The following is a 27,545-nucleotide window of genomic DNA, read 5'->3' as shown; positions in this document are numbered from 1 at the left end:
GTCACTGTTCAAAGTCAAAGTCATAAATCTATTGCACGAATCAAGCACGAATCAACCAACACAAGTTTCGAAAACGAAAATAAGAAAATGATTTTAACGACCTTTTCTCGGAGCGCGTCCAGATTTTTTTTTTTTTTTTTTTTGAACAGGCGTCACACAGCAACTGCAGCTTCGGACAAACACGCATAACAGCAAATAATACTTCTGCACAATGTTTCTCTTTTTTACAACAGAAATGTGAATTCAGCCGGTATTCAGTCTCATACAGTTTCAGGCTTGAATCGCCTAGGGCTGTCAAAATAGCTGAAAAACTAAATTTGATTTTTTTACTTAAATATGATCAAATTCGAATTGTATTCAAATTTTAAATGCATAATTTCAGTTAGGGTGAAGAAAAGCTTTTTGCTTCTCTTCTGAGGCTCAAGATAGCGCATCGAGCTAAATATTACTGCATGTTTATTCAAAGCAGAAAAAACATAATATTAAAAATAATGTTTATGAACCAATTATTATTAATTAAGTTGCTTAAAGAACTATAAACAAAACAGCATCATGTATGCATGCATTGTTAAATAAATAAAAAGGGCGGAAAACCAGTCACACAGGATACATTTTTTCATTTTAAAACATGAGATGCGCGTAATATGCGTTCTGTGTGAACGGCTTGGTTTCAGTTTTGATGTAAACAAGATCTTCTCCACATTGATTTTTTTTAAGTGGCTTCAACTGGATAGGCTAACATAACCTTATAATGCAATGCCACATATATTTTCATCGCATCTCGTGCGCGTACACGAGGTGAAAGATGAGAAAGCAGATACTGCGTGTCGAGCTCGTCCGCCTTTGAAAGTTGTGTAGACACAGCTGTGCGCGGCCAGATGGAATGGAACACGTACCGGGGCTCATGCAGCTTCCTTAATGCACACCTAAAATTCATATGCGCATTCGAATGTGGATTTTTATTTTAAATTCGACGAATATTCGAAAAAATATTTTTTTTTATAGCCTAAGAAAATCGCCTATGCGATTTTTTTGTTGTTGTTGAAATTTAATCATAAACACAGCCATGTTGAAGCCTGCAGTAAATGTTTTGCATTATGGCAGTCCACTCTGCTTATTGTTTTTCGAAAATGTTGCACTCCTGTTTGTCATTTTGCACGTAACTTCACGCCAATAAATCATCAGAAATATTGGTATTTACCAATATATTGAATCTTTACATTCCTCCTGCCTGTTGTCCGTGGATTTACCTATATTTGGTGTTATTTACCGTTTAAAACTGTAGACATGCAAAATCGATTTTACAATCGATTCAATGAACACTCGTCACTCAAATCAAACAGGATTTTTTTCACAAAAGTGACAACCCAAGAAAGCAAAGTAAACGTTCTCTCATTTGTAGGTTGCATTGATACGTAGCGGTGGATGCAAGTAAAACAGTAGCTACCTCCTTTTTTTTCCACCTGAAATTCATGCAATAAACATGTTTTTGACAAAGATTTAAATTTGTTTGTGGTCTATATAGCCTGCATCAAAATGAGGTTTGCAATGATGCGACCGAAGGCACGGGTTGAAGACCCAGTCAGTGACTTCACGATATGCTAATTAATTCATACCGACGTCATCACCATCACAGAAATTTACTTTTTTTTTTACATTGAAACTTGAAAAAAAAAATATAGACCGACCTACCGACCCTTTTTTTTTTTTTAATTACTGTTACTGCAAACCAAAATATTTTTAAGGATGGCCTCATTGTGTATATATATATATATATATATATATATATATATATATATATATATATATATATATAAATATATATATATATATATATATATATATATATATATATATATATATATATATATATATATATAAACATGAATCTAGTGTGTTAAAATCACGTTCTATGTCCTTTTTTTTCGATACCACCCAGAAAACCTGCACCAATAAACTTCAACTTTAAGCTAAAAAAATGTCTGTGATGATAACACGCCAGAGATGCAATTGATAAATCTCAACTTGCACTGAACCTGGAATATTCCTTCAAAAGTTAATGCTAAATTAATCCAATCACCCATTTCTGACACGTGGTAGGCCAGACTTGTCAGCCGTTAGATCAACACACAACTAGTACTGAAATCAGGTTCACATTGTCTCTCCTGATCACTAGGGCTGTTCGTTTTTGGAATCGATTCTGATTCCAATTCCTGGTCCTGGAATCGATTCCTCACTGTTGTTTTCGATTCATGACTGCAGGATATGTCGTATAATGTATCCTTCCTATGATATGAAGCTGAAAAAAAAAAAAAACGATACAAAAATTGTAATTTTGTCAGCTTTGCCTAGCCCAGCACAGCAGGGACATGCGTTTATCGCATGAATTAAATAAGACATGAAGTGTCTAGAATAAATGTGCACAGTTCAGCTGAATGATGAAGTTTAATTTGTACAATATTAACAAACTGTACACTGGAACAAAATAACCAGAACATTAATGACTGATAAAGCTCTCAGCCACTGATCTATGCTCGTGACGTGCTCTTTTAAAATTATCATTGGCTGATAGAAATGTAAAAAAAAAATAGTATTTTAGATGGTAATAAGATCAAGACCCTCAAAGACGTCATGATCTATTGTCATGCAGCGCTCAAAATTGTGGACAAGCCAGTTCCACCATAAAATAACCTCTGAATTGTTTATATATAACAATAATATAATAATTGAAAATAATATTTTATCTCACAACTGTTGTAATTATGGCTTTGGTGAATTTCGCTTCTGAAACGGAAGGCTACATCCTAAAATTCGTCTTTCTGTTTATTTTCGTGAATTTAAATGTGTGCAGCCTTTGTCGGATGTAGCCTTCCGTTAGAGAGACTCCCATAGATAAGCTTTGTTGAACTGAAAAAGACTCTGAATGAGGAGTCGATTCCCCTTGATGGAATCATCACCAACCACTGGAATCGACTCTCGATTCCCAACGCCTCAGAAACGATTCTTTTTGGAATCGATTCCCAGCCCTACTGATCACGCCTCAGGTCTTGGTCAGCTTTAGTTGTTGCCGTATCTAATCAGCTTTGGAGTGATACCGCCTTGGTCTGCTTGTTCATGTGTCTCTCTGCCAAAACACTGAGCTCACCTGACACTCCCTCATGAAGTGCAGCAGAGTCTGTGGCATGTCACTGAGCGACGGTTGCCAGATTGAGATTATAGGGTTAAATGCCAGAGGTCAAAGGTCATGTAAGGCGTTTATCAGTAAACACGAGACTCACTCGGCTTCTTAGGAATGACGTGAAGTAAAAAAAAACACTTGACTAACATTTTCTAAAATATCTGATCATATGCAATACTTTTTAGTAATTGAGGGATTGGTTTAGATGTTTTTTTATTTTTTATTTTCTACATTTGGTAGTGTATAATGGTTTTTAAGTTTTTGTTATGTTGTTTTTGGTGGGTGACCATCATAGTGATGAATGGATCATCTTTTGCATATGGAGCATATATATATATATATATATATATATATATATATATATATATATTCAAATAATGTTAAGAGAAATTAACAGTTATGAGTACAACATAAAAACCTGCTTACTCCAACTCTGAATTTCTTGAATCAAACTTATTGATGTGATTTTATGTTTTGCCAATTTATTTGGGTGTACAGTGTTACTAACATCTTAAATTTAGTCTGAATTAATAATCTAATGCTAATTTCTTGTAAAAAAGAAGTTGCATACTTCTAAAAATAGTAAGGAAATAATACACTTTAAAAGTATATACTTAAGTATGAACTTGGAATGTTTTTGAATAATTAAGTGCATGCTAGTTAAATGAAAATGTAGTAGTTTAATTTAATAAATGCAACACTGGAGTTATTTTTACCCAATTAAGTAAGACGTCAGTACATATTTCTATAAAATTTCATAATTACATCTACTGTCTTTGAAATATGGTTAAAATTATTATTGAATGTCCTGACAACCATTTATAAACAACTAAAATATACTTTAAAACCATTTTTATTGTATGTTTTCGTGCCATGTTTTTAAATATATTTGTAATTACACATTTGTAATGATTAAGTTTTAATTTAGTATGTTAAAAATATGTTATCTATAAAATGTAATGTTGAATAACATACTACAGTTAAAATTTTAATCCAGTACTTCACATGTGCTTTAGTATGTTAGTCCAGGGGTTTTCAAACTGTGGGTCGCGACCCACTTGTGGGTCACAGAATGGAACAAGGTGGGTCACACAAAGTCACTTGGCTGCAGCTAAATTTGCGTTTCAATAAAAACACACACACACACTCACACAGTTCAGTCTAGGGCTGCACGAATGTGACGAGTGGGGCGGGGCCGAGAGCCGTGGAGTGATTGGGAAATGAGCGACACCTGCAACACTCACCGGTCTCGAGAACCCCGGAGGAGATAGGAAGTATACAAAAGAGGAGCGACGACAGTGAAGGACGAGAGAGGCCACTGGGTGGCGTCTGTACTTCCCGGTCAGAGAGCACCTGTCCATCAAAAGCTCACTATCCAATCAGAGTAGATCACTGTTAACACCACCCCCATGAGATGTTTGTGTCAAAACACCAAACGAAAAACTGCGAAACGTAAGCGAAATCTGTAGCAATGAATTCAGAATCCACGATTAGCGAAAACGAATCTTTGAAAAACATTAACAAAGAATGAAGCATATTTGAAGAGCCTGTTAAATTTGTGCGACTGAGTTAATTTTTTTTCATTTTCATAGTGTTTTTCTTCTTTTGTAATGGCATATTTTTGATAGTTTCTGAAAAAGTTACGTTCAGTTTTATAAAGTTTCGTTCATTATTATTGAAACAAATGTAATTCCATAAGCAGGGCACAAATGCAGGATTAATTGTAACACTACAAGATTTAAACATTTCCACATAACAAAATGTACAAAAGTTTGCAATATTTCCTTGATGTATCATCTCTGTTTAGAGAAAAATTTGCCAAAGTTCAGAAGTCTTTTGAAGATATTGCTGAACATTTATTTAACCATCACAAAAATAAATATATTTTTTTTATTATTATTTAAAATGAGACACATCTGTTTATTATAATTTTTTACCAATTTCACAATTATTTTAATCTCAAAACTGTGTTAGATAGCTCTGCTTTGCTTCTCATGCTTTTCTAAATAAGTGTTGGATTGTGCTCCGTTCTCGCCGACACAAACGGAAGATCATGAATGTATTTTCTGCAACAAAACACAGCAGCGCAGATTACAGTTCACTAGAGTGAGCCTGCTTAACGTTTTTATGGACACTACATATTTTAACGTCTGTAAACAAAAATTAAAACTGAAATATTAGTAGTGAAAATTTGTTATTTTTATTAAATACTTAATTTCTGTCATCAAACTTTTAAGATTAGGCTTAAAGTAATGTCAATCGTTTTCTTATTTTTTTTATATATATATATTTTGGTGGGTCGTGAAATAGATTACACTTGTCTAGGTGGGTCGTAGAATGGAAAAGTTTGGGAACCACTGTGTTAGTCCACACATCAAAATAAGTGCACTTCTTTAAAGCATGACAAAAGATGATTAAAACAATGATTTAAAATGCGCTTTAAAGTAAAACTTTTAATATGACATTATTACAAAGTGCACTTTTTCTCTCTTTAAGTCACTTCAGTGGCCTTTCATTGCATTAATACTGTATTATCTGCAAGAACGATTTTTAAAATGTACTTTTAAGATTTAAAGTACATGTTCTGTACAATGGTTTGTGGGTCAAATGCAATGTGTCTTTTATTTTTATGCAGATTTTTTAATTTAATGACACCTTAAACCCATTGGCTCCCATTGAAATCCACTATATGGAGAAAAATCCTGCAATGTTTTCCTTCATTTCTTTCATGAGGGTGAGTAAATGATCAGGACATTTTTTATTCTAGAAGTGAACAAAGAACACAGCCAATGATTGCACAGCATACTAAATTCAATCCCTGACAGAATAAACACACATGACTATGGGTATTAAGTGTTGTGGTGTTGTTTCTTGTAGAATGAAACTGCAAAGAGCTACAGCAATGAGTTTGGTTTAGATGATCAACCTGAAAGAAAGTATATGACTATTTACTGAAGACCTGTGTTGCTCCTGAGTGACGCAGACTCATTTCTGGCATTGACGTGTCCTGTTACTCTCCATTACCTCTGTCTAACAACGAGGCCAAATGGCCAGAAAATACGTACAGGTATATTAAAATGGCATCAGGTCTTAGTACAGCCCAGAGCAGATTTCAGAGTAAAAACTGTGGACATGGTGCTTTCCCTGATGTCATTCTTCCTCAACAAACCCACACACGAGACACATGATCTATTCAAGCACTGCGCTCACATATTCCAGGTGTAACTGACATCTGCGTGATGTATCAGCCGTGTTTCTGCTTTAATTCCTCACAGGACTCCAATGCTGTCATTTACGGATCACAGCCAAATGAAAACAGAAAATAAATGTCACCAGTCTGTGACACAGTCATTTTTCACCATCACGACAGTCTGGATCTGTATGTGGCCATGAGTTACACAACAGACTACAGCGCCAAAACACATATAACCGTAAAAAAATTTATTAAACGGTGTGTTTGGTCTATTCTTCTAATTTTGCTTAAATTGTTAAAATTTGCTGTACCCTTGTGAAAGACACAAACTTTAAAAAAACATACTTATTGCAGAAATAATACACTTTAATATATATATATTTATATATTTGAATTGCAAACTGAATGTCAAGTTTTTAGACATTAAAAAAATAATAATAATTAAAATGCAATTAGTTGAACTTAAGACTGGTATTTGACCCAGTTGCTGTAAGTAATATTTAAGTTTATTTTGATATTGCATTTATTGTCTAGTGTGCATGTATGTCACATATTTTGAACATATATTTTATTACACATTTGTAATAACAAAGTTGCAATTTAGTACATTTAAATACATTAAATAAAATATTTTCTAGGCCTTTATTTAACACACACACAAAATTATAATTAAGTACTTTACATGTGCTTTAGGATGTTTCTCAACAAATCAAAATCCATGTACTTCTTTTAAAACACAACAAAAGATTATTAATTTTTAAATTTAAATTTGATCTAAAATGTACTCTACTTAAGTGCCGTTTTATTTAACTAACATTATATTAATTCCTGTTTTTATGTACTTTTGAGATTTTAAAGGGTTAGTTCACCCAAATATTAAAATTATATCATTAATAACTCACCCTCATGTCGTTCCAAACCCGTAAGACCTCCATTCATCTTCAGAACACAGTTTAAGATATTTTAGATTTAGTCCGATAGCTCTCAGTCCCTCCATTGAAGCTGTGTGTACAGTATACTGTCCATGTCCAGAAAGGTAAGAAAAACATCATCAAAGTAGTCCATGTGACATCAGAGGGTCAGTTAGAATATTTTGAAGCATCGAAAATATGCAAATTTTTGGTCCAAAAATAGCTTTATTCAGCATTGTCTTCTCTTCCGTGTCTGTTGTGAGAGAGTTCAAAACAAAGCAAAACAAACCGGTTGCATCGGTTTTCATATTACCAGTAGTGATGGGAAGTTCGGTTCTTTTCCACGAACCGGTTCTTTCGGACAGTTCAATTCAATAAACTGGTTGAAGAAAACGGTTCACCGGATCTTTTGTGTTCGACATTATTACATCATTGCCGATGATTGCCGATGATTCAATCCTTCGGTTTACCCGCGCTCATAACATTAGCACAGAATCAGTTCAGAATCAATCATCAAAAGAGTCAGTTCGGTTCAGACGCCCTGTGTGTCAGTCTGCTTCACACTGAATCACACATGCACAGTATCATCAGCTCCTCGGTTCTCGAATCAGACACGTCTGACATAAACGGTTCTTGACTCGAGAATCTGGCTCGGCTCGGTGTTCATCTTCAGTTCTGGTTCAAGAAGATCCGGTTACATCGAGTGATCCGTTCGCAAACCGGATATCACTAAACTGCTTTGTTTTGAACTCTCTCACGACAGACACGGAAGAGAAGACAATGCTGAATAAAGTCGTAGTTTTTGCTATTTTTGGACCAAAATGTATTTTCGATGCTTCAAAATATTCTTACTGACCCTCTGATGTCACATGGACTGTTTGACATAATTTTAATATATGGGTGAACTAACCCTTTAAGTACACTATACCAGGGGCGTAGCACCAAATTCTGGGCCCTGTATACTCTCAATGTCAGTGGGCCCCCTACACATGCCATTGTACGATGCGGGTTAGCAAAATGAAAATTCAATTTTGAATGAAATTTTTTTTTTATTATTATTTGAATATAAACAAGTATAAATAGTGTTTAAATCTATAATCAAATCAGATTATAGTAATGACTGGTTCTTTCATTCACCACCTGAATTGATGCATTTGGCCTACTTGTGCTCAAATACCTTTAAACCTTAGGCTACATCGGGTTCGTTTGTGTACTAACATTTTGATCCATGATACTGATGCAAGTTTTAAATTAAAAACATTTATTTTTGAACAGGAGAACACGAGACAACTGTACCCTCAGAAACCAATCAAATAAGCTAAGCCTGCCATAATGAAAAAAAAATGTCAACTATAAAGGAATAACCTTTCAGTTTTGTAAATTCCCATTAATTCCCTTATATTCCTGTTAACTCCCATGGAAATTTTCCAACTTTGAAAATTCCCAGAATTTTGCAACCCTATTCATTGGCTTTGATAACATCATGAATTTATTGAGCATTGACTATAGCTTTTAAGCACAGCACTGTTTGTTTCTGAAACTGGTTAATGTTGGCAACCTGACGTTAGGCCTGGCCCATAATTTACTTACAGCAACAATCAGCCTGGTTGACAAACTAAGCTAACGATTTAACATTAGCATACATACATTAGCAGCAGCTGTCTGGAGTTGACTACGTTAACTTTAATTGGATGTAGGTGCATAACAAGCAAACTCAGTTCACCTTTTGGAAAGAAAGCAGTCATCAGCTGCTTCCCCTCATTCTGCCTCCTTTCTTTTTCCTTCCTTCCTGTCTTTCTTTTTTTTTGAAAGCCCGATTTGGGCTTTTTTTTGCGCAGCATAATCAGGCTCCCAGGCTCTAGACCGCTCAAGACTCACTGTGTGGCGGACTAAACCATTTTTTGGCGGGGGTCCAGAGTGTCTGGCACTGAGTTCATTCTCTCAGTTGGTGTTATCAATACATTTTGAAATGAATAATGACATCAATTGGAGGGCCCAATTAATTCGTATTAGGCTACAAAAAAAATAAAAAATGTACAAAAAAATAATTAAAATTATGATGGGATTTCAAAAGGCACTCTCCCTAGACGGGGCCCTGGGTAGTCAGATCCACTTTTCCCCCCACTACCACGCCCGTGCACTATACTGTAAGTGCACATTCACTAGAATTAAGCACACTTATTTTTCACATAGTCAAAATCCTTTCACATGCTTCGAAATATTTGAAATACCAATATGCTGTTGAAATGTCTTTTAACTTCAGGTAGAACTTAAAAATTGTAATTCAAATTGACATGATTGAACATCAGGTCCCCATTTGTGTGACAAAATGCCCCTCCATAAATCAACATTTGTTAAATGAACAGTGCTTTTTGTGAAACCACCCTGAGATACAGTCACTCTCACCATTGGTGTTGATCTGCTCAGGCGTCTGCAGAGGCAGAATGTACTCAGATGTCATTGGCTGATTGGCTGAATCCACAGCACCCGTGGCCCGTTTCTCGATGTCATTGGTGGAGGCGGCGGTGGAGACGGGGATGTGGCAGAACTTCCCAGTGAAGTTGGGCGGGCAGAGACACTGATCCTTCTGTACGCACACTCCTCCGTTCTTACACAACATCGGACACACGACTGACGGGAGAAAGAACAGAAAGTGAGTAAAAATACAGAGAAACAGAGAAAATCCCTGATGAATGACTTCATCCATCACTCATCAACTTTATACAATTATGCAATTATTGCTCTAAAACCCACAGCAGCTCAATAAGGTTCTGATGAAAGACACATAACACAGTCATCATTGTCTTTGAATGGATGCTGTTAACAACCTACTGTAGTTATGAGTCTTGGTTTAGTGCCTCTCAAAATGGAAAGTTTCTATAAAAAGCAACTGATTTTTGTTTTTATGTCATCATTGGCCTCGGAATGCCTTCTATATCTCATGTCCGAGATGTATTAATACGTTTGGAAAGCTTGGACCAAGCCCATGCATAAAAAAATGAAAATGAATGTACCGTGTGTGTGAGCGAGAGAAGGAAAGAGAGAAAGAGAGGGTCTCTCCATGGTTGTTTTTGCAGTATTCATCTGCAATCGCTCTAGCATGATTTCTAGATCCAAACACATCTGTCAAACAAACCCCATGTAGAAAGAGCTCCATACAACAACATACACAACTCAGAAAACATGCCCTTGAGAAAGAACGATCAGACAGAACCAGGCTAAATCTAATCTTCAACATAAAATCAAATCACAATAGTTTTCTTTCATAATGATTCATTAAAACTTTCCAGCTGTCACCAGTAAGTATTATTTTCTGCTCCTCCAATCCGAAAACTCAACAGGTTTTCAGTGGTGTCCTGTGACCACATCATTAATTTGAGTTTTAAAATCAAATTTAATCATGGAAATAAAGAGGTTTTAGGGATTTGATAAAAATGTAAAACAAATGATGGAGAATTAATTTCTAGATCACTAATCAAATTTGACACTGACCATGTTAACGCTTTATAGAAAAGTTTTGGTTCTTGCTTTCTCAAATTATCAGTGTTGGGGAAAGTTCATTTTAAAAGTAATGCATTCTGAGTTTACCTTTCACTGTTTTAATTCATTTTGATGAAACTTTATTTTTTTGTGAGTGGGATGAATTAATGCATAGTCTAGAACTAAAGTAACATCATGTTCAGACAGTGCACACAACGCCTCTGTACTCATTATTTCTCCAAATATGGGGATAGGAGACTTGTCAGTCACTTTGAAAAGGTAACTACAATATTTTCTTGTAAATGAAAAAGCAGTACCCAAAAACTGTACTCAAGTAAAAGTATGTATAGAAATATTTACTCAAGTAAAACTAAAACTATTAGTTGGAATAGTTACTTGAGTAAGAGTAAACAAGTATTGAAAAAAAAAAAAAACCTACTCAAGTAGTTAGTTACTAGTTACTATGTACAGGTTCATCTAAAAAAATTTAAATATCATGATAAAGTTATTTTTTTTCTGTAAATTAATTCAAAAAGCAAACATTCTTATATTCTAGATTCATTGCACACAAACTTAAATATTCCAAGAGCTTTTTGTTTTAATTCTGATGGTTATGACTTACAGCTTAGGAAAATTTAAAATTCAGTACCTCAAAAAACGTGAAAATTTTCTCAAAGATCAATCAAAAAAAGAATTACAAATCAGAAATGTTCAAGATCTCCAAAGCAGGTTTAATTATGCACTAAATACTTGGATAGGGCTTCTTCTGTATGAATTACTGCTTCACTGCGGCGTGGCATGGAGGCGATCAGTCTGTGGCACTGCTGAAGTGTTATTGAAGCCCAGGTTGCTTTGATAGTGGCCTTCAGCTCCTCTTTATTGTTTGACAGAAGTCACTTATCTTCCTCTTCAAAATACCCCATAGATTCTCTGTGAGGTTCAGGTCAGGTGAGTTCAAGCATAGCCAACTGGCTAATCAAGCACAGTAATATCATGGTCATCAAACAACTTCGAAGTGGTTGTGGCACTATGGCCAATGCTGGAAAATGAAATCGGCATCTCCATAAAGCTTGTCAGCATGTGGAAGCATAACGTGCTCCAAAATTTCCTGATAGATGGCTGCATTGACTGTGGACTTGATTAAACACAATGGAGCAACACCAGCAGATGTCACTGGACCCCAAATCATCACTGACTTAGGAAACTTCACACTGAACTTCAAGCAGCTTGGATTCTGTGCCCCTCCAGTCTTCCTCCAGACTCCAGACCTTGATTTCCAAATGAAATGCTAAATTTACTTTCATCTGAAAAGAGGACTGTGGACCACTGAGCAACAGTCCAGTTCTTTTCCTCCTCACCCCAGGTGAAATGCTTTTTCTGGTTCAGGAGTGACTTCTGTAGCTCTTTTCCTGAAGACGTCTGAGTGTGGTAACTCTTGATGCGCTGACTCTGGCTCAGTCCACTCCTTTTGAAGCTCTCCCAAGTTCTTGAATTGGCTTTTCCTGACAATCTTCCCAAGGCTGTGGTCATCCCTGTTGCTTGTGCACCTTTTCCTACCACACTTTTTCCTTCCAGTCAACTTTCTATTAATATATTTTGATACAGCACTCTGTGAACAGCCAGCCCTTTCAGCAATGACCTTCTGTGGCTGACCCTCCTTGTGGAGGGTGTTGATTATTGTCTTCTGGACAACTGTCAAGTCAGTAGTCTTTCCCATAATTGTGGTTGCATGTTCTAAACTAGCCCAAGAGGTACTCAGTATTTATACTCAAAATGAATCAAACTAATCAAGCTCAAAATGGAATATTCAATTTTTTATTTTCCCAAGCTGTAAGTCGTAACCATTAGAAATTAAAACACAAACAAAACAAAACCTTGAAATATTTAAATGTACAACAAAACTGGTAATGTCATAGTGGTATCGTGTACTGTAATCGAAAGTAGCCTATCTATACCTGTTGAACCGTAGACAGCACACACGGTGTTCATCTAATAAAGATCTTTATAAATAGCAGATTTGCTTTCAATTGACTGTAGATCCAAAGCCACGTCTTCAACGCTCTTGATGTTCTTAAACTTTGTTACATCTCTGAGTAAAAACCGCTTCTGACGACTCAGCACATGCAGCAGGGAACTAAACGAATCATTCAAACTGATTTGCAAACCAATTCACTGGTTTGCCATCTGGTATGATCAAGCCTTTGAACAGAATTTACTCAAAAGAATGAATCATTCACGAATGGGCATCGCTCATTGCCAAGAGTAAAGTAGACGGTGCGTTTGGAATAAACTGTATTATAACTTATAATAAGTATTTATAACTTGTATTGAATTAAAATAAAGCAACGAGAGGCGCCTCGCCCACAGTAACAAAATAAAAGTACAGTTTTTAAATAAAAATTTACTTTAAGTAAAAGTACCCATATTTAAATATACTTCAAAAGTATTAGTTACCCAAATAATGTACTCAATTAAATGAAACGAAGTAAATGTAACTCGTTACTACCCACCTCTGTTAAAAAGTAATGCGTTACTTTACTAGTTACTTGAAAAAATTAATCTGATCACTCCAAATTATGCTGGCTAATACTAAGAAACTAAGGTCAAACTAAAAAATGGAAACATCTACACTAACTGGTTTTTATTCAATCCATAAAACCAACCTGTACAGATCAACTGATGCCAAAAAAACTTTTATGGGTTACTTTATATTTTTATGGGTTAAATTAGGTAGGAATTTAACAATTGCAAGGTGCCACTTTTTACAGAGCACATACATTTTTTTGTATACATATTAAACTTTAATTACTCTGATGATATGACGGTAATTGTAAATTTGATGATATTTTAACAATAAATAGAGTATCAGAGTATTAAATAAAATTATAGTATTAAATATAATTTATTAAGAATTACTTATACTATAATATTACACAATATAATATAACACAATATAATACAATACTATTAAGTAAAATAATTACATTTTTTAAATATTAATTACATTACAATTATAATTACAATATTAAATTAAATCAATTAATAAATAAACAAGAGTCTAAAGTTTCCATAAATGTAAAAAAAAAAAAAAAAAATTGCAAGTGGTTTTTGATTTTTGATCCAACTGTTGGTCCAGTTACCGATGTAAACTTTCTTCTTTTACTTTAATCAACCCAGTTTGCAATCTACATTATTTATTGACCTAAAAACCTAAATAAGTGCAGAATATATTTCTGGATCTTATCTAACAGAGTTGGTGGTAAAAATGGTACAGAAGCCATTATGAATCATGTTTATCAGGGAAGAAAAGTGCGTTTTCTAATTCAAATATTGACTAAAATGAAGCAAGAAAAACTGCACAATGTTTGTAAATGCTGTAACAGGATTGAAATTTATTGAGAAGATGACAAACATGATATTATCTTTTATTGTTCTTTAAAGTAAACACACATAAACAGCAAGGAGACAGTTAAGATCTGGCGTCTTTGGCTGACCCATTTCCTCCCAGCTGTTGCTGACAAGAGCTTGTATGTGGAAGATGAGAGAAATCTGAGCAGTTTCATTTTGGGAATTAAAGACGCTGAGGTCACCCAACCAGTTATATTTGGTTAGATGAGATTTGCTTTGTTTCCTTGACACACAAACACCTCTATTAGCCAGGGTTTAGCGGAAGCTGAAAAGCATCCAAAGTCCACAGGTATCCATCATTTTTATGGCAGGATTCAGTGCCAGGTCAGCATTGATTCTCTGCTGTATGCATGCAAATAGTTTTAAACCCTATTTGTGGTAGTATATTTAAATTCCTAGAAAACATAGATACATCAAACTAGAAGCTAAAGTTTGCGATCAAACTTTGATGTTGGCTTGGGAAAGCCTGAATGGACAGCGTGAGTCAAAAGAGCCTAATCACATATCAGTTCAGACTTCTGAAGCTGAAATAAGGTTTATTCAAAGTGTCATGTGGTTGCTAGGGTCCTTAATATGGTTGCTAGGCCATGACTTGACAATATCCAGGTTGATACCTGAAACCTGTCAATAGTCTGAGTCAAAAGAGCCAACTCAAAATTATTATTATTATTATTATTATTATTATTAATTTTTTTATGCAGCAATATTATATGCCACATACTACTGTATATGGTTGCTAGGGTCCTACTCTAAATGATTTTTAAATTCCAGTCCAATTTAAGCCAGTAATATAATAGTTTTTATACAATAGCTGACTTAAAACAACTTAGCATGTTGGGTTCACCCAGTGCTGGGTTGCCAAATAACAACCCAAGTTGGGTTGTTTTTTAACCCAGTATTTTTTAGAATGTACTTGACCGTATTCTATGGATGTTAATGTGAAAGAGAGGGAGGTTGGCTATTGTTTGGAGATGATGTGGCAGAGGTTTGTACGTTTGGAGATGAATGAATCATGGTGGTTTTTGAACCAGGATAAGAACTTGTTCTTCAGCTCATCTGTGTAAAAACACAAACATTTGGCAACCCCCCCTCACTACCTTTTCATTTTCTAGCCTTCCACCTTCATTTCTGGACTACATATATTCTGTTGTTTTGAAACCATTGAGGGTTCGGATAAATATTGGCTCCAGCCAGATAACAGGAAGCCAAATCTACACTTTCAGCGAGGGGGGAAATATGTAAATAAAATTCTTCTGAAATTAAGAAAGGCCAGGAATACGCTGCTTGACTGAAACAACAAAATTATAAAACTCTTGACAGGACACGAATGGAAGAAAATTACATTTTCATTGGAGAAGGTCCAAGAAGAACGTCTCATTTGCACTTCAAAGATTCATTCATGCTTTCAGCTTAAAGGAAAGAGATCCTGCCAGACTCGACTATACCAGTTTAGGATTGTGTTTAAAGCTAAAGTCTTAAAGAAGACATATGAGTACTTTTATATAAAAATAAGTTTGGAAGAAGATTTGTATCCACACAGATACACACACATTTTGGGCACATGTCTATGAACTTCAAGGCTGACTGCATCATCACTCAAGTCAAAGGGGAAACAGCAGAACTATTTTGAGGTAAATTAAAGACACATGCTGTTGTGCTCTTAGTGTGCTGTACTCTGGGGAAGAATAGAGAAAGTTGCAAATCCATTCATTTCAATGGAGATAACAAGTGTGTCTCACATACGTATTGGCAGACCAATGAAAATTTTTCAATAATTTTAGCAGATTTACTAAAAAAAGAGGATTTTGGAAGGATACCGCACTATAAAATAATAATAATGATAATTTAAATTTATTAGAAATTTCTGAGTGAGAGCTGTTTGAAAGTAAATTGAAAGTAAAACAGAACACTGTCTTCTCTAACACTGTAACACTTTTCATCAACTCAATGTGTCCTTGCTGAAATTTTGTTTAATTTTTCTCTCCCCATTTTTTCCCCTGTCCAGCAAAGTAGCTTTTTATTTTGTAAAATATATTGATTGATTGATTGGTGGTGTTTTTCATTAAATCCTAATTTTCATTAAAAAATAAAAAATAAAACAAAACTGCATAAATTAATGTCAGTATGAAAATGTAACCATAAATTTAGCACGGACCCCCTTACAGTACCCCCATACAACCCCCCCCCCCCCCCCCCGCACCTCTTAAAAAAGCTTAGTGTTCACGTGCCTTTGTGTTCCTGCAAGAGTCTCAAAAACCAGGGTTCAAAAGTTTACTGTACAATATCACATATCTCTCTGTAACCCATTAACACACATGGATTTACTTCCACTAATGTCAAACCACGATTACATGGAAGAATTTTTCCATATCATAAAAAAACTAGGACGACATTTGAACCGTTTAGAAAGCTGAATCTTTCACGAAGCATCCGCACATACGTACAGTACATGTACGATAACACACATGTTGTGAGTGCCTCTGATAGTCTCTGGCTTTCTGCCATGCTCCAGATGTTTCAGGGCCCCTGAGGGCCACTGCAGGTAAACTAATTAACCCTTAGAGATGCACGCATGTACGCAGTGAGAAGAAATGGCTGCTTGATTTCTCATGGCAGGAAGTACATTTCATGCTTTCTCCACTGATTTCAGCTAAAGCAGCTGAAGGATTGCAAGCTTTTATTTGGCACCACGTGTTCGACTCTCTGTTCACCCAAAACCCGCAGCCAGCTATTGGAGGAGATTTATAACAAGCCCTACAAACACGTGCCTCAGATCGGACACAGATGCTCAGCCCATCTGCATGTATACATTTATTGTTAACTCATCTTCATTTGAAAATCTATAGAGACAAACTGAAAAACTATGAATGCTTCAGTTCATTGAGAATGTGAATGCTTCACATGTATAATCAGTCCCTGCAATAATTCTGAATAAATCTTTTTAAGCTGTAAATTCTGTAAAACAAAGATTCTTAGAGTACTGTATGAGAAAATACTGTGTTACTAGCATTTCATTTCATTCCGGTACATCAGAGTCATTTGTTCACAAATTGAACATCATGGCTCATGGTACATGCAAATCTGAATAACTAACACCACCTCACAAGATGATTTCTGACAAAAATGCATATGAAAACTTGACAGAACTGGACTTTACAACCTTATGCCTGAAGTGACATTTTTGGACTTTTAATGACACTTTCAAAATGAAATGTACAGTAAGTGGGACTCGTACTTGAGTGTATCACATCATAAGTGCAGTGCTGCACCGGGTGCGCTAACAAGCAAGTTAACTTAATCAGAAAAGCCAAACATATGGAGCTTTTTATGTGACGCAAACATCAAAATGTATTAGTTTACAAATTATGCACTTTTTGAGCTCATAACATAGTATTGTGCACAAAATATCACAAAAATAAGACTTTATTTAAGCAATAATCTGCCACTACAATCATAATTTGTCTGAAAAGGAATAAAAGTTGTTGGTGTTTTATTGCCACTAGTGTTCATATCCTCTGGAAACAACATTATTAGACTTTTCCAATAAGCCCAGGTTGGGATTTTCAATTATTGTCACCTTTTTTCACATTTGTGAGCATTTCGTTCACAGTCTGCAGCTCTGAAATCAGAACCATATGACACAAATTTGGCGAAGATGAAATGTTTCCAGGCCAAAGGAAGCACAATCCAGAAGAAACACGACTAACAGTCCCACATGGATCCACAGAAAGTGACTAGGAGCTACAAAATAGTGGAGACAAATGTGTCTAATCAGGATCTAACCCCTTTGAGATGAATCCAGGAGGGGCAGGGACATTATTTATATAAATAGTTATATAAAGAGCTCTGGATTGCATTGGCGAGAAACATCTAGTATTTTCAGCAGTCAAACTTTCACTACGTGTTTACAATCACTACTGTGAAAGATTCGAATCATTCTCGTCGTCGTAATTCAGCTGTCAAATGACTCCGACGAGCAAAATTACAACCAGCACTTGGCCTCGTGCCTGGATGCCAGACTGACCATGAAGTCACTGTAAAAGACGTAAGCTCCGGCATCCATCTGCTCAACTAAAAAGATGCTTTGGGCGGAGGTTTAGTAAACTGATAAATGAGACGAGCTGCACATTTCTCAGAACTGGAAGCCAACACCATTTCTTTTGATGCCACAAACATGGCATGTGTGTTTATGCCCATTTATCTCCAGAACACATATAAATCATCTCCTGCTTTTATGTACGGATGTTTACCAGAAGAAAACACAAATGTATAAAATTTATCAGAGGAAGCTGGATGGAGATTGCAGGCAGCACTTGTATAAATAGGTCACAATGTAGCTGGACTGTTGGAGCTGATTTTCTCTTGGACAAGAGGCAAGAGCTGAATAGGAAACAGGTCCCGAGTGGAAACTGAAGTCAAGGGGACTGTTCAAGCCTTACATAAGCATATCCCATGGTACAGTGACTAGGAATACAAGCTTGGGTTCACAAAATAAGCCACTTGCCTCGGGCTTAGAACTGGACCGAAAATTCGGGGCTGGGTGGGAGCCGATCTGGCTATTGAACCAGCATAATATCATGATTCTTTGATATATATATATAACATGATTAAGTCATGCTATTTGCTTTGTAATGCAACATACTTAAAAATTACCATTGTATTGCAAAGGTTTATTATTTTTTTATTGGATTTGTTAGATCACTCTTTACAAAATATCATGGATATTGGGATAATACAATGAAAATGCTACAGTAATATCATGGTATTCTTTCACTTTTAAGAACCATGGTATATGAATATGATAATCAGTACTATGGAATAGGTCAGAAAACCAATGGATCACTAATACCATCACAAATCCATGATATACACTGCTTTTTGTAAACGTAAAAAAAAACAAAAAACAAAAAACACTCTTATATGTACATTAGGGCTATTTTCCGTCACGTAATGAATAAATTTAAAAAGATAACGGTGATATTTAATCTAACAATTCTGTTATTTTTCTTGCATATCTAAGTTTATGTCTCACAATTCTTACTTTTTCCAACAATTCCTAATCCTAACCCTAAGTCTTATTCTAACCCTAACTCACAATTGAGAAATATAAACTTGTAATTCAGAGATAATGTGAGATATAAACTAGGAAATTTAAAGAATTAAAAAAAGCAAAAAAAGAATAAGAAATAATTCTTACATTCTTAATAAAACGCAGAATAAAAAAATGAAAATTTTTTTTTTATGTCATATATATATATATATATATATATATATATTATTATTTCTTTCCGGAATTGATGGAAAATAGTTGTCAGAATTTCAAGCAAAATCAGAATTGTGAGAAAAAGTCACAATCACCTTTTATTTTCTATTCAGTAAGAGGAAAAAAGCTTTCATAGATTCCACTTTTTCTTATTTAACAACCTTTTGGTTCACAGATGATATCATCTGTATAGAATTTGTATTTTTTTTTTTGCAACATATAATAATGTTAATAATGTTGATCGTCTGGCTGACTACTATTATCTTGTATTAATAAAAAAAAAACCTGTCATATGCACATAGGTATATTTTCGATATATATTTTGCTATATCTCGATATACGATATATATCTCGATATCTTTACAGGAAAAATAACCCCCCAAAAACTACTGCAAAAACAAATATGCCAAATATTACATGTTTAGGGCCCTATGAAACGTTTTATTTTTTTCTTCACCATATGTTTTATTGTTACCTAATTCTGTGTTTTAGCATGTGTAATTATTTAAATGCATAAAAACAACTTAATTAGTTAAAAAAATTATTAAAATAGACTTATGTGAAATGTTTTTTTCCGTTCAGAAATTCTGTGTATTTACATTTTTCTGGTTATCAAATGAAGGCATAAAACATTCATTTAATTTATCTTTTAATTATTTCAAATTAAGCAAACTTTATTTTTTGGTAAACAAAGGGGATTTACTATTAAAAATGAAACATGGAAGAAATGTTGTGTGATTATTCCTTAAAAAATTATGTACGTTTCATTTTAATAGTAGTAGTAGTGGGCTATGAACATTCTGCTGAACAATAGGCTAGTAATAGGTTTCTGGCAAATACTTTTATTTTGACGGGTTTACCTTTACAGTTCTGTGTATGTGATACTAGTCTATGATGTGATATGACACTAGTTTTACTCAAATCGAACGGTCGAAAGCTCATGAAGTGACTCTCAGAGCAGTTCTGGAGATGTTCCTCATGTGTTCACATCTTTATTTAGTGAGAGGAAAGACGCTGAAATCAGCGCGAGCGTCACGCGCGATTCCGTGTGTTTAATGAATGAAGACGCGCTTCTGCGCCATTTATTAACACAGACACGCAGAACATGCAGGATTCATATTTAAATAGATTTTTCCGGGTTAATATTTGCAGATATTAGTCCATATCGCGATTTGATGTAAGTGCATGACCTACTTTTGATTAATTAATTCAAAATTTGACAAATTCCGTGACATTCCGCGTTAAACTGTAAATTCCGTTTTTATGACTGGATTCCGTGATTCCGTCCGTGTTTTCTGCATCGCGGAAATCATTGGGCCCTACAGTAGACATCTGCCTGCTGTTCGCCCGACGCCTTACAACTGAAGTATCTCCATATAATGGAGCCAGTTGTCCTTTTTTTTAGACTAGTTCTGTACACGCGAGGGAAGGGGGGACAAAAGCAAGGAGGCGGGGGGTGAGCACAGCACAGAGAAGGCAAACAAGCAAAGAGACAGAATCAGAATTAAATATAAACAATATATCAATATATGTATGATATGTCAAAATTCAAATCGTGTTTAAAAAATGTCAAGATATATTTTAAATATCGAGATATCGCCCACCCCTATATGCGCACAAGCTGACAGTCACCACTGATAAGCTACTACTAAATATTGTAGAAACTTATTTTTCTGTAAAGTTGCTTTGTAATGATTTGTATCGTAAAAAGTGCTATACAAATAGACTTGAATTGAATTTAGTTTTTTTTTTTTTTTTTTTGATTAGTAACCTAATAATAGTGGAGGATCTTCACTAGTTTTGTTTAAATTAGATTCTGAATGCCAGAATTGAGTGTGATCTCAGACTTTTGGAGCCCACTGAACATACATCATCAATAACGCCTACAAATTGAAAAAATAAACAGATATAAACAGTGACAGAAGACACATTTGATAAGCATCTTAGAGCGAACGCCCAGGTCAAGCCCTCCGTCTCTCAGTACAGACTGTACTGCAATGTCCATGCAAATGTCCAGCGAGGACCTCATTCATTCATTCCTCATGCTTGTCGCTCCTGAAGCAAAGCAGACACAACAGACGCCTCAGCACAAACACACAGCGCTCATGAATACCTTCAGATGAATGTCTGACACACCTGCGCGTCTGTGCATGTGCATGTAGGCGTGTGTTTGTCTGCAGAAGTGTGCAATCATCATTCATACTGGAGACACAAGCCTCCCCAGAGTTTTCAGTAACACTTCCATCATTCCATCATTCCATCATGTCTGCTCTTCAAGATCAAAGGCTGTCAAATTTAGTCTTAAATCTAAAAAAAAAAAAAAAAATACTTTCAATTATATTATTATATCTAATTCAATTATACCATATATTTATTTCTAAAAAAACAAATAAATAAACATATTAATATTTTATATTAATAAAATTGTATTTACTTAATCATCATCACCATCATCATGTATTGCGAATTTAACATATCATTTCCTAAAGTATTTTTAATAAATAAATCACTTATTCATCATATTATGATTAATATTTTTATTATTGTAAATGTAAAAAAAATATATATTGCAAAACATATTGCATTAAAACTATAATTTAAATAATAAATTAAGTTATTATAATAATAATAATAATAATAATAATAATACAAATTTAAGTAAGACAAAAGAAAACAATAACAACAATAATAATAATAATAATAATGCATTGTTTAATTATTTTTATTATTGTTGTTGTTGTTATTGTATAGAAGGGTTCAAAACCCAACCTACATAATTAAAAAAAAAATAAAATACATATATTTTCTTAATTTTCTTATAGGTATTACTGAATATCAGGATTTGAAACCTTACACACTAAATGAGAATCAGACCACTAGGCTAAGGCTGTTAGTTGTTAAACAGTGTAAACTCAATAAAGTGCCTTTACTCACACACTCTGAAGCCGGATCCAGGCGGCGTCTGTCCTCCCTGCTCACTGTTGTAGATAGTGGTGACATTTCCGCGCTCGCAGTAGTTGGTGCAGCGTCCCTGCGTGCAGCGCAGCCTGCAGATGGTGGGGGTGAAGAGCACTTTGATCCGCTCCGAACCTCCCCGGACGACAGCGGAGCTCTGCTGCTGGCCGGACGAGAGCTGAGCCACGGCTAGACAGAGGCAGAGGGCAAAGCCAAAGCAGAGCACCAGAGTCAGACAGTGAGGACGCATGGTGAGCCCCGTTCACACACACATCACACACACACTCGCAAACCCGGGATGAAGACCGAAATGTCTTTTTCTTGGCTCGTCTCTGCAATATGCCTGGAAAGAATCAACTAGTGCACAAAAGAAGCCCAATTCATGTGTTCTGGCACAGATATGAGGTAATGTGCGCCACACACACCTGTGTGTGTGTTTGTATATGTGGCTGTGAATGGGTTCAGAAAGCTGTTTGCTGAGGAGACCACAGCCGTCCTGGTGTTTGAAGGAGCTGTTGCAAGCAAATTCTGGCAGCGATTGAGTTCAGATCCATCACCCACTGATGTCCCTCTTGCTCTCCTTCGGCCCTGCGCTCACAAACACACTGACAGGCTTCTCAGCGCACTCACTACATGAGGAGAGAACTTTCTCTGTCATATGAGGAGGAGAGAGCAGAGTGGGCGGCGAAACCCAGGAAACTAGCAGGGGAGAGAGAGAGAGAGAGACTCTGCGTCTCTGGCATTGCACACGGGGGTGAGGTCAGTGCCGTTTAATGTGTGTGGGTGTGTGTGTGTGTGTGTTTGTGTGTGTGTGTGTGTGTGTGTGTAGCAGTTGCTTGTAGATGAAGGGAGGGGTTTATTTTTCTCTGCATTTTCAACGCGGTCATTTGGCGAGCTTTCGCTGTTCCCCTGCAGCGCGCGTTGAACGTTTACGAATAGTTCAGCATGAATAAATCATTTAGTCACCTTTGAGACTTTGCTTCTTCTGTGGAACACAAAAGGAGAAATTCGGAAGAATGTTCACGTTGCTCTTTTCCAGAAACTGATTGTGGACAAAATGACAAAAAACCACCATAACATATTATAAAGGACTATAATTCAAGTCATATGACAGCTTTGTTTGAAGTACAGACCAGTGTTTTGGCCTCTACTATTACTCTAGAGTGGAATGGAACGGTTCTATGCATGTTTCTTGGAACGCTCTTCAAAATAAAAGTTCTTTATTTGCATCGGTGGTTCCATAAAGAACCTTTTGTATGATGGACCGATATGTGTTTTTTGACAGCCGATGGCGATATTTTGGAAAGCAGTGGGGCCGATATAAAGCCGATATGATTTATTAAAATTATTATTATTAATATTTAAGAAATTTGAAATCATTTGACAATGGATTAAAATGAATGTGTAAAAGAAAAATGCTTATACTTTAGAGGACAGTATTTTTCACAAATAAATAAATATTTAATACAAATATAATTAAAAAGAAAACAAACACTATAACCAACAGGGCACTCAGTATTCTGTGAAGTTTGTGTGCACATCATATTTTCTTTGTTGTCATTTTGGAGCTTTATTGGAAAGAGCTGTCAGTTTTTCCCCTCAAGAATTCCATGGATTTCGAAATTCCAAAAAATCCTTTTGAGTTCCACTGAAAAAAGCAGGTCATTCTGGTTTGGAGTGACATGAGGTTGAGCAAATCATGGTAATTTTAATTTTTGGACGAACTTTTCTTTTTAAACTGAGTATAAACCTAATCTAAAACAGGCTTTTGACCGAACAAGTATCTGGATCCACACAAAGTCAACAACTCCACAAGCAAAGAACAAATTGTTCAGAGCGTTTAAAGGGATTAGTTCTTATAAAAGATGATGCCACATTCTTCACAGATGATATGGTTTACCCAAATTTGTTTTTTGAGCAGTACTTCTGTCGAATACACCTACAGGGAATAAAATCTAAAAATGTTTTTCCTAAACAGCAATGAGCAAAAGCTAATTGAATTTTGCTCAAGTATTCTGTTACTTAGACTGACTTCTCCAGAGAAAAGTCTTAGTAATCTCTCAGACTTTGCTTAGATTTGCCAAAACTCCAATTCTGCAACAAAATGTCTCAGATCTCAATACAGAATGATTTCTCATCATATTGTTCCAAGATTACGTAATCTGCAGTCCCAATTTATATGTCTATTTTAGAAATAAGCAATGGATTTATTTATATTTATTTTCCCTAAGGAGTTTCTGGAGTTTATGCCAAAGGGAATATATATACACATACACACACCATGGTGTGAAAAAGTCTTTGCCCCTTCCTGTTTTAATTTTTTTTTGCATATGTCACACTTGAATGATTCGGATCAAACAAATTTTAATATTACTCAGTGATAACCTGAGTAAATATAAAAATGCAGTTTTGAAATCATGATTTTCATTTATGAAGAAAAAAAAACTGTCTAAACCTGCCTGACCCTATGTGAAAAAGTAATTGCCCCCTAAATCTAATACCTGGTTTTGCCACGCTTTGTTGCATCAACTGCAATCACGCGTTTGTGATAACTGGCAATGAGTCTTTCACATCCCTGTGGAGGAATTCTGGCACACTCTTCTTTAGAGAATTGTTTTAATTCAGCCACACTGGATGGTTTTCGAGCCTGTAAGGACTGTTTAAGGTCATGCCACAGCATCTCAATCGGATTTAAGTCCAGACATTGATTTGGCCACTCCAAAACCTTAATTTTGTTTTTCTTGAGCCATTCAGAGGTGGACTTGCTGGTGTGTTTGATATCATTGTTCTGCTGCATATCCCAAGTGTGTTTGAGCTTGAGGTCACAAACTAATGGCCACACATTCTCCTTCAGGATTTTCTGATAGACTGCAGAATACATGCTTCCATCAGTTATGTCAAGTCAAGCAGCCCCTTGGCTTGTAACTCTCCCATGGATGCCATTCTTTTTCTTAATGTTGAATCATGAACACTAACCTTAATTGAGGCGAGTGAGGCCTGCAGGTCTTTAGATGTTGTTCTGGGTTCTTTATGACCTCCTGGATGAGTCGTTGTTGCGCTCTTGGAGTAATTTTGGTAGGCCGGCCACTCCAGGGAAGGTTCACCACTGTTCAAAGTTTTCTCCATTTGTGGATAATGGCTCTGACTGTGGTTTGCTGGATCCCCAAAGCCTTAGAAATGGCTTTATAACCCTTTCCAGACTGATGCATGTCAACCTTTTTGTTTCGCATCTGTTCTTGAACTTCTTTAGATCGCAGCATGATGTGTTGCTCTTTAAGCAAGCTTCACTTCTATTTAAGTGATTTGTTGGTTCAACATGTCTGGTAGTAATCAGGTTTGGGTGTGGCTAGTGATATTTAACTCAGCTTTCTAAAATAATGTGCTTAATCACATTTCTTTCATGATTTAACAGGAGGGGGCAATTACTTTTTCACACAGGGCCATGCAGGATTGGACAGCTTTTTTCCCTTAATAAATGAAATCATCATTTTAAAACTGCATTTTGTTTTTACTTGCATTATCTTTGTGTAAGATAAAAATTCATTTGATGATCTGAATCTTTTAAGTGTGACAAATGTGCAAAAAAAAAAAAACACACCTTTGTTTGTGTGTGTGTGTGTGTTTATACATGTATGTGTGTATATATATATATATATTTTTTTTTTTTCTGCCAAAATATGCTTTAAATATGTACTAAATATACAGTATGTAAACAACGAAGCTAAGTTAATATAAAGTTGATACAAACAAATTGTGGACAGAATAGCCTACTAGAGATTAAAAAAAGAGCCATAATTATTTTGGCCATTGTTAAATATGTTTCTTACATTACATTACACATACATGTATTTATTTATTTAAAATGCTCTATATGTTCACATTTTTAAAATGTTTATGCACAAAACATTTTCTTCAAATGTGAGATTATGTGAATGTATTTTATTGGATTAAAATATATGGAGGGCAAATATATATTTTTAAATGCTTATAAAGCATACATTTCTATTTGTATATATATTCAACATAAATGGCTACAAATAAATTGGTAGAAAATATATTTACACATATAAGTTTTTTTGTTTGTTTGTTTGTTTACTTGTTTTTACATGAAATAGAAATATATCAGATGAAACATCACAGAGCAATGAAAGAGCAACATCAGTGCAATGCAGTTTTCCTTCAGGAAAGAGCAAAGCGTGGGTTAAATGTGCAGAAATGAGGTGAACTTGATAATAACTCAGACTGACTTTACACACAATCTGGAACAAATGGGGCTGTTTTGAGCGCAGGAGCCTGAAGCGCAGACGCTGTTTGCTGAAAGAACAGACTTCTCCCCCAAACACACACACACACACACACACCTGTATCTGAGAGTGGCTGCTCTGACACGTCCCGCAGCTGCAGGAATCAGGCCTGCTGGGACCATAAATTAATAACGCTACCGTAGGGAAGACTGAACCCTGCACTCCTCTGGACGGATGATCTATGGATGACTTCACCCAAACTGACCACCTTCTGCGGCCCAACAACCACATACAGTATCACACAGTCAATTATATACAGGTATCTCTTAATAAAACAAACAAACAGCTAAAACAACAGCATTCCCATGATCTACTTTAAAATGACTCCATCAATCATTTGGGAGGAGCTGTTCAGCTCTGTCATGATGTCAATGTTTTACATATTAATGAGGCAATAAAACATGCTTTACTATGGCAACTGGTCTTGTTTCTCATGTTGTTTGGGAATTAAGTTGAATTTGTAAGCTTATTGTTGTAAATGATGTCATCTTGCGGTACTGGAACACACACACACACACACATGCACAAACACACACACACACGTTTGCTTCTGTGAATTGTGGGGACTTTCCACAGACTTCTATTACTTTTATACTGACCAAACAATATTTTCTATACCCTAACCATAAACCTACACCTCACAGAAAACCTGTTTATAGATAAAATATAATTTACTATTTTAGAGAGTTTTTGACTCTACTAAAGCATAAAGATGCCATAATATGTGTGCAGATATTTGAGAAACATGCTAAGTTGACATGTTTATCTGAAAAAACAATACTACAGTAAGTTATTCTCTTTTGAAAATGTGCGTTCTGGGCCGGAATGTCGCGCTCTGTTTTGGTTTGTGAAA

At 35.4% G+C, this 27,545-nt stretch overlaps 1 protein-coding gene and 1 long non-coding RNA gene across 2 annotated transcripts in view; one reads left to right on the top strand and one right to left on the bottom strand.

The window, feature by feature from the left end:
- The window catches only part of LOC132101147 (latent-transforming growth factor beta-binding protein 4-like), an 89,120-nt gene that overhangs the window by 48,318 nt on the left and 13,257 nt on the right, over nt 1-27,545 (bottom strand). The window contains exons 5-6 of the mRNA XM_059505862.1: nt 22,368-22,577; nt 9,689-9,913 (exon numbers count right to left, since the gene is read on the bottom strand). Of these exons, the coding sequence (XP_059361845.1) occupies nt 9,689-9,913; nt 22,368-22,577 (435 nt within the window). The remainder of the gene's footprint in view (nt 1-9,688; nt 9,914-22,367; nt 22,578-27,545) is intronic.
- LOC132101203 (uncharacterized) lies at nt 22,600-23,617 on the top strand. Its single transcript, XR_009423151.1, has 2 exons — nt 22,600-23,173; nt 23,218-23,617. It is a non-coding gene; the product is annotated as an uncharacterized LOC132101203 (long non-coding RNA).

This window comes from Carassius carassius, chromosome 23, assembly GCF_963082965.1.
Source record: "Carassius carassius chromosome 23, fCarCar2.1, whole genome shotgun sequence".
NCBI lineage: Eukaryota > Metazoa > Chordata > Actinopteri > Cypriniformes > Cyprinidae > Carassius > Carassius carassius.
This window is presented reverse-complemented; position numbering and strand designations above follow the sequence as displayed.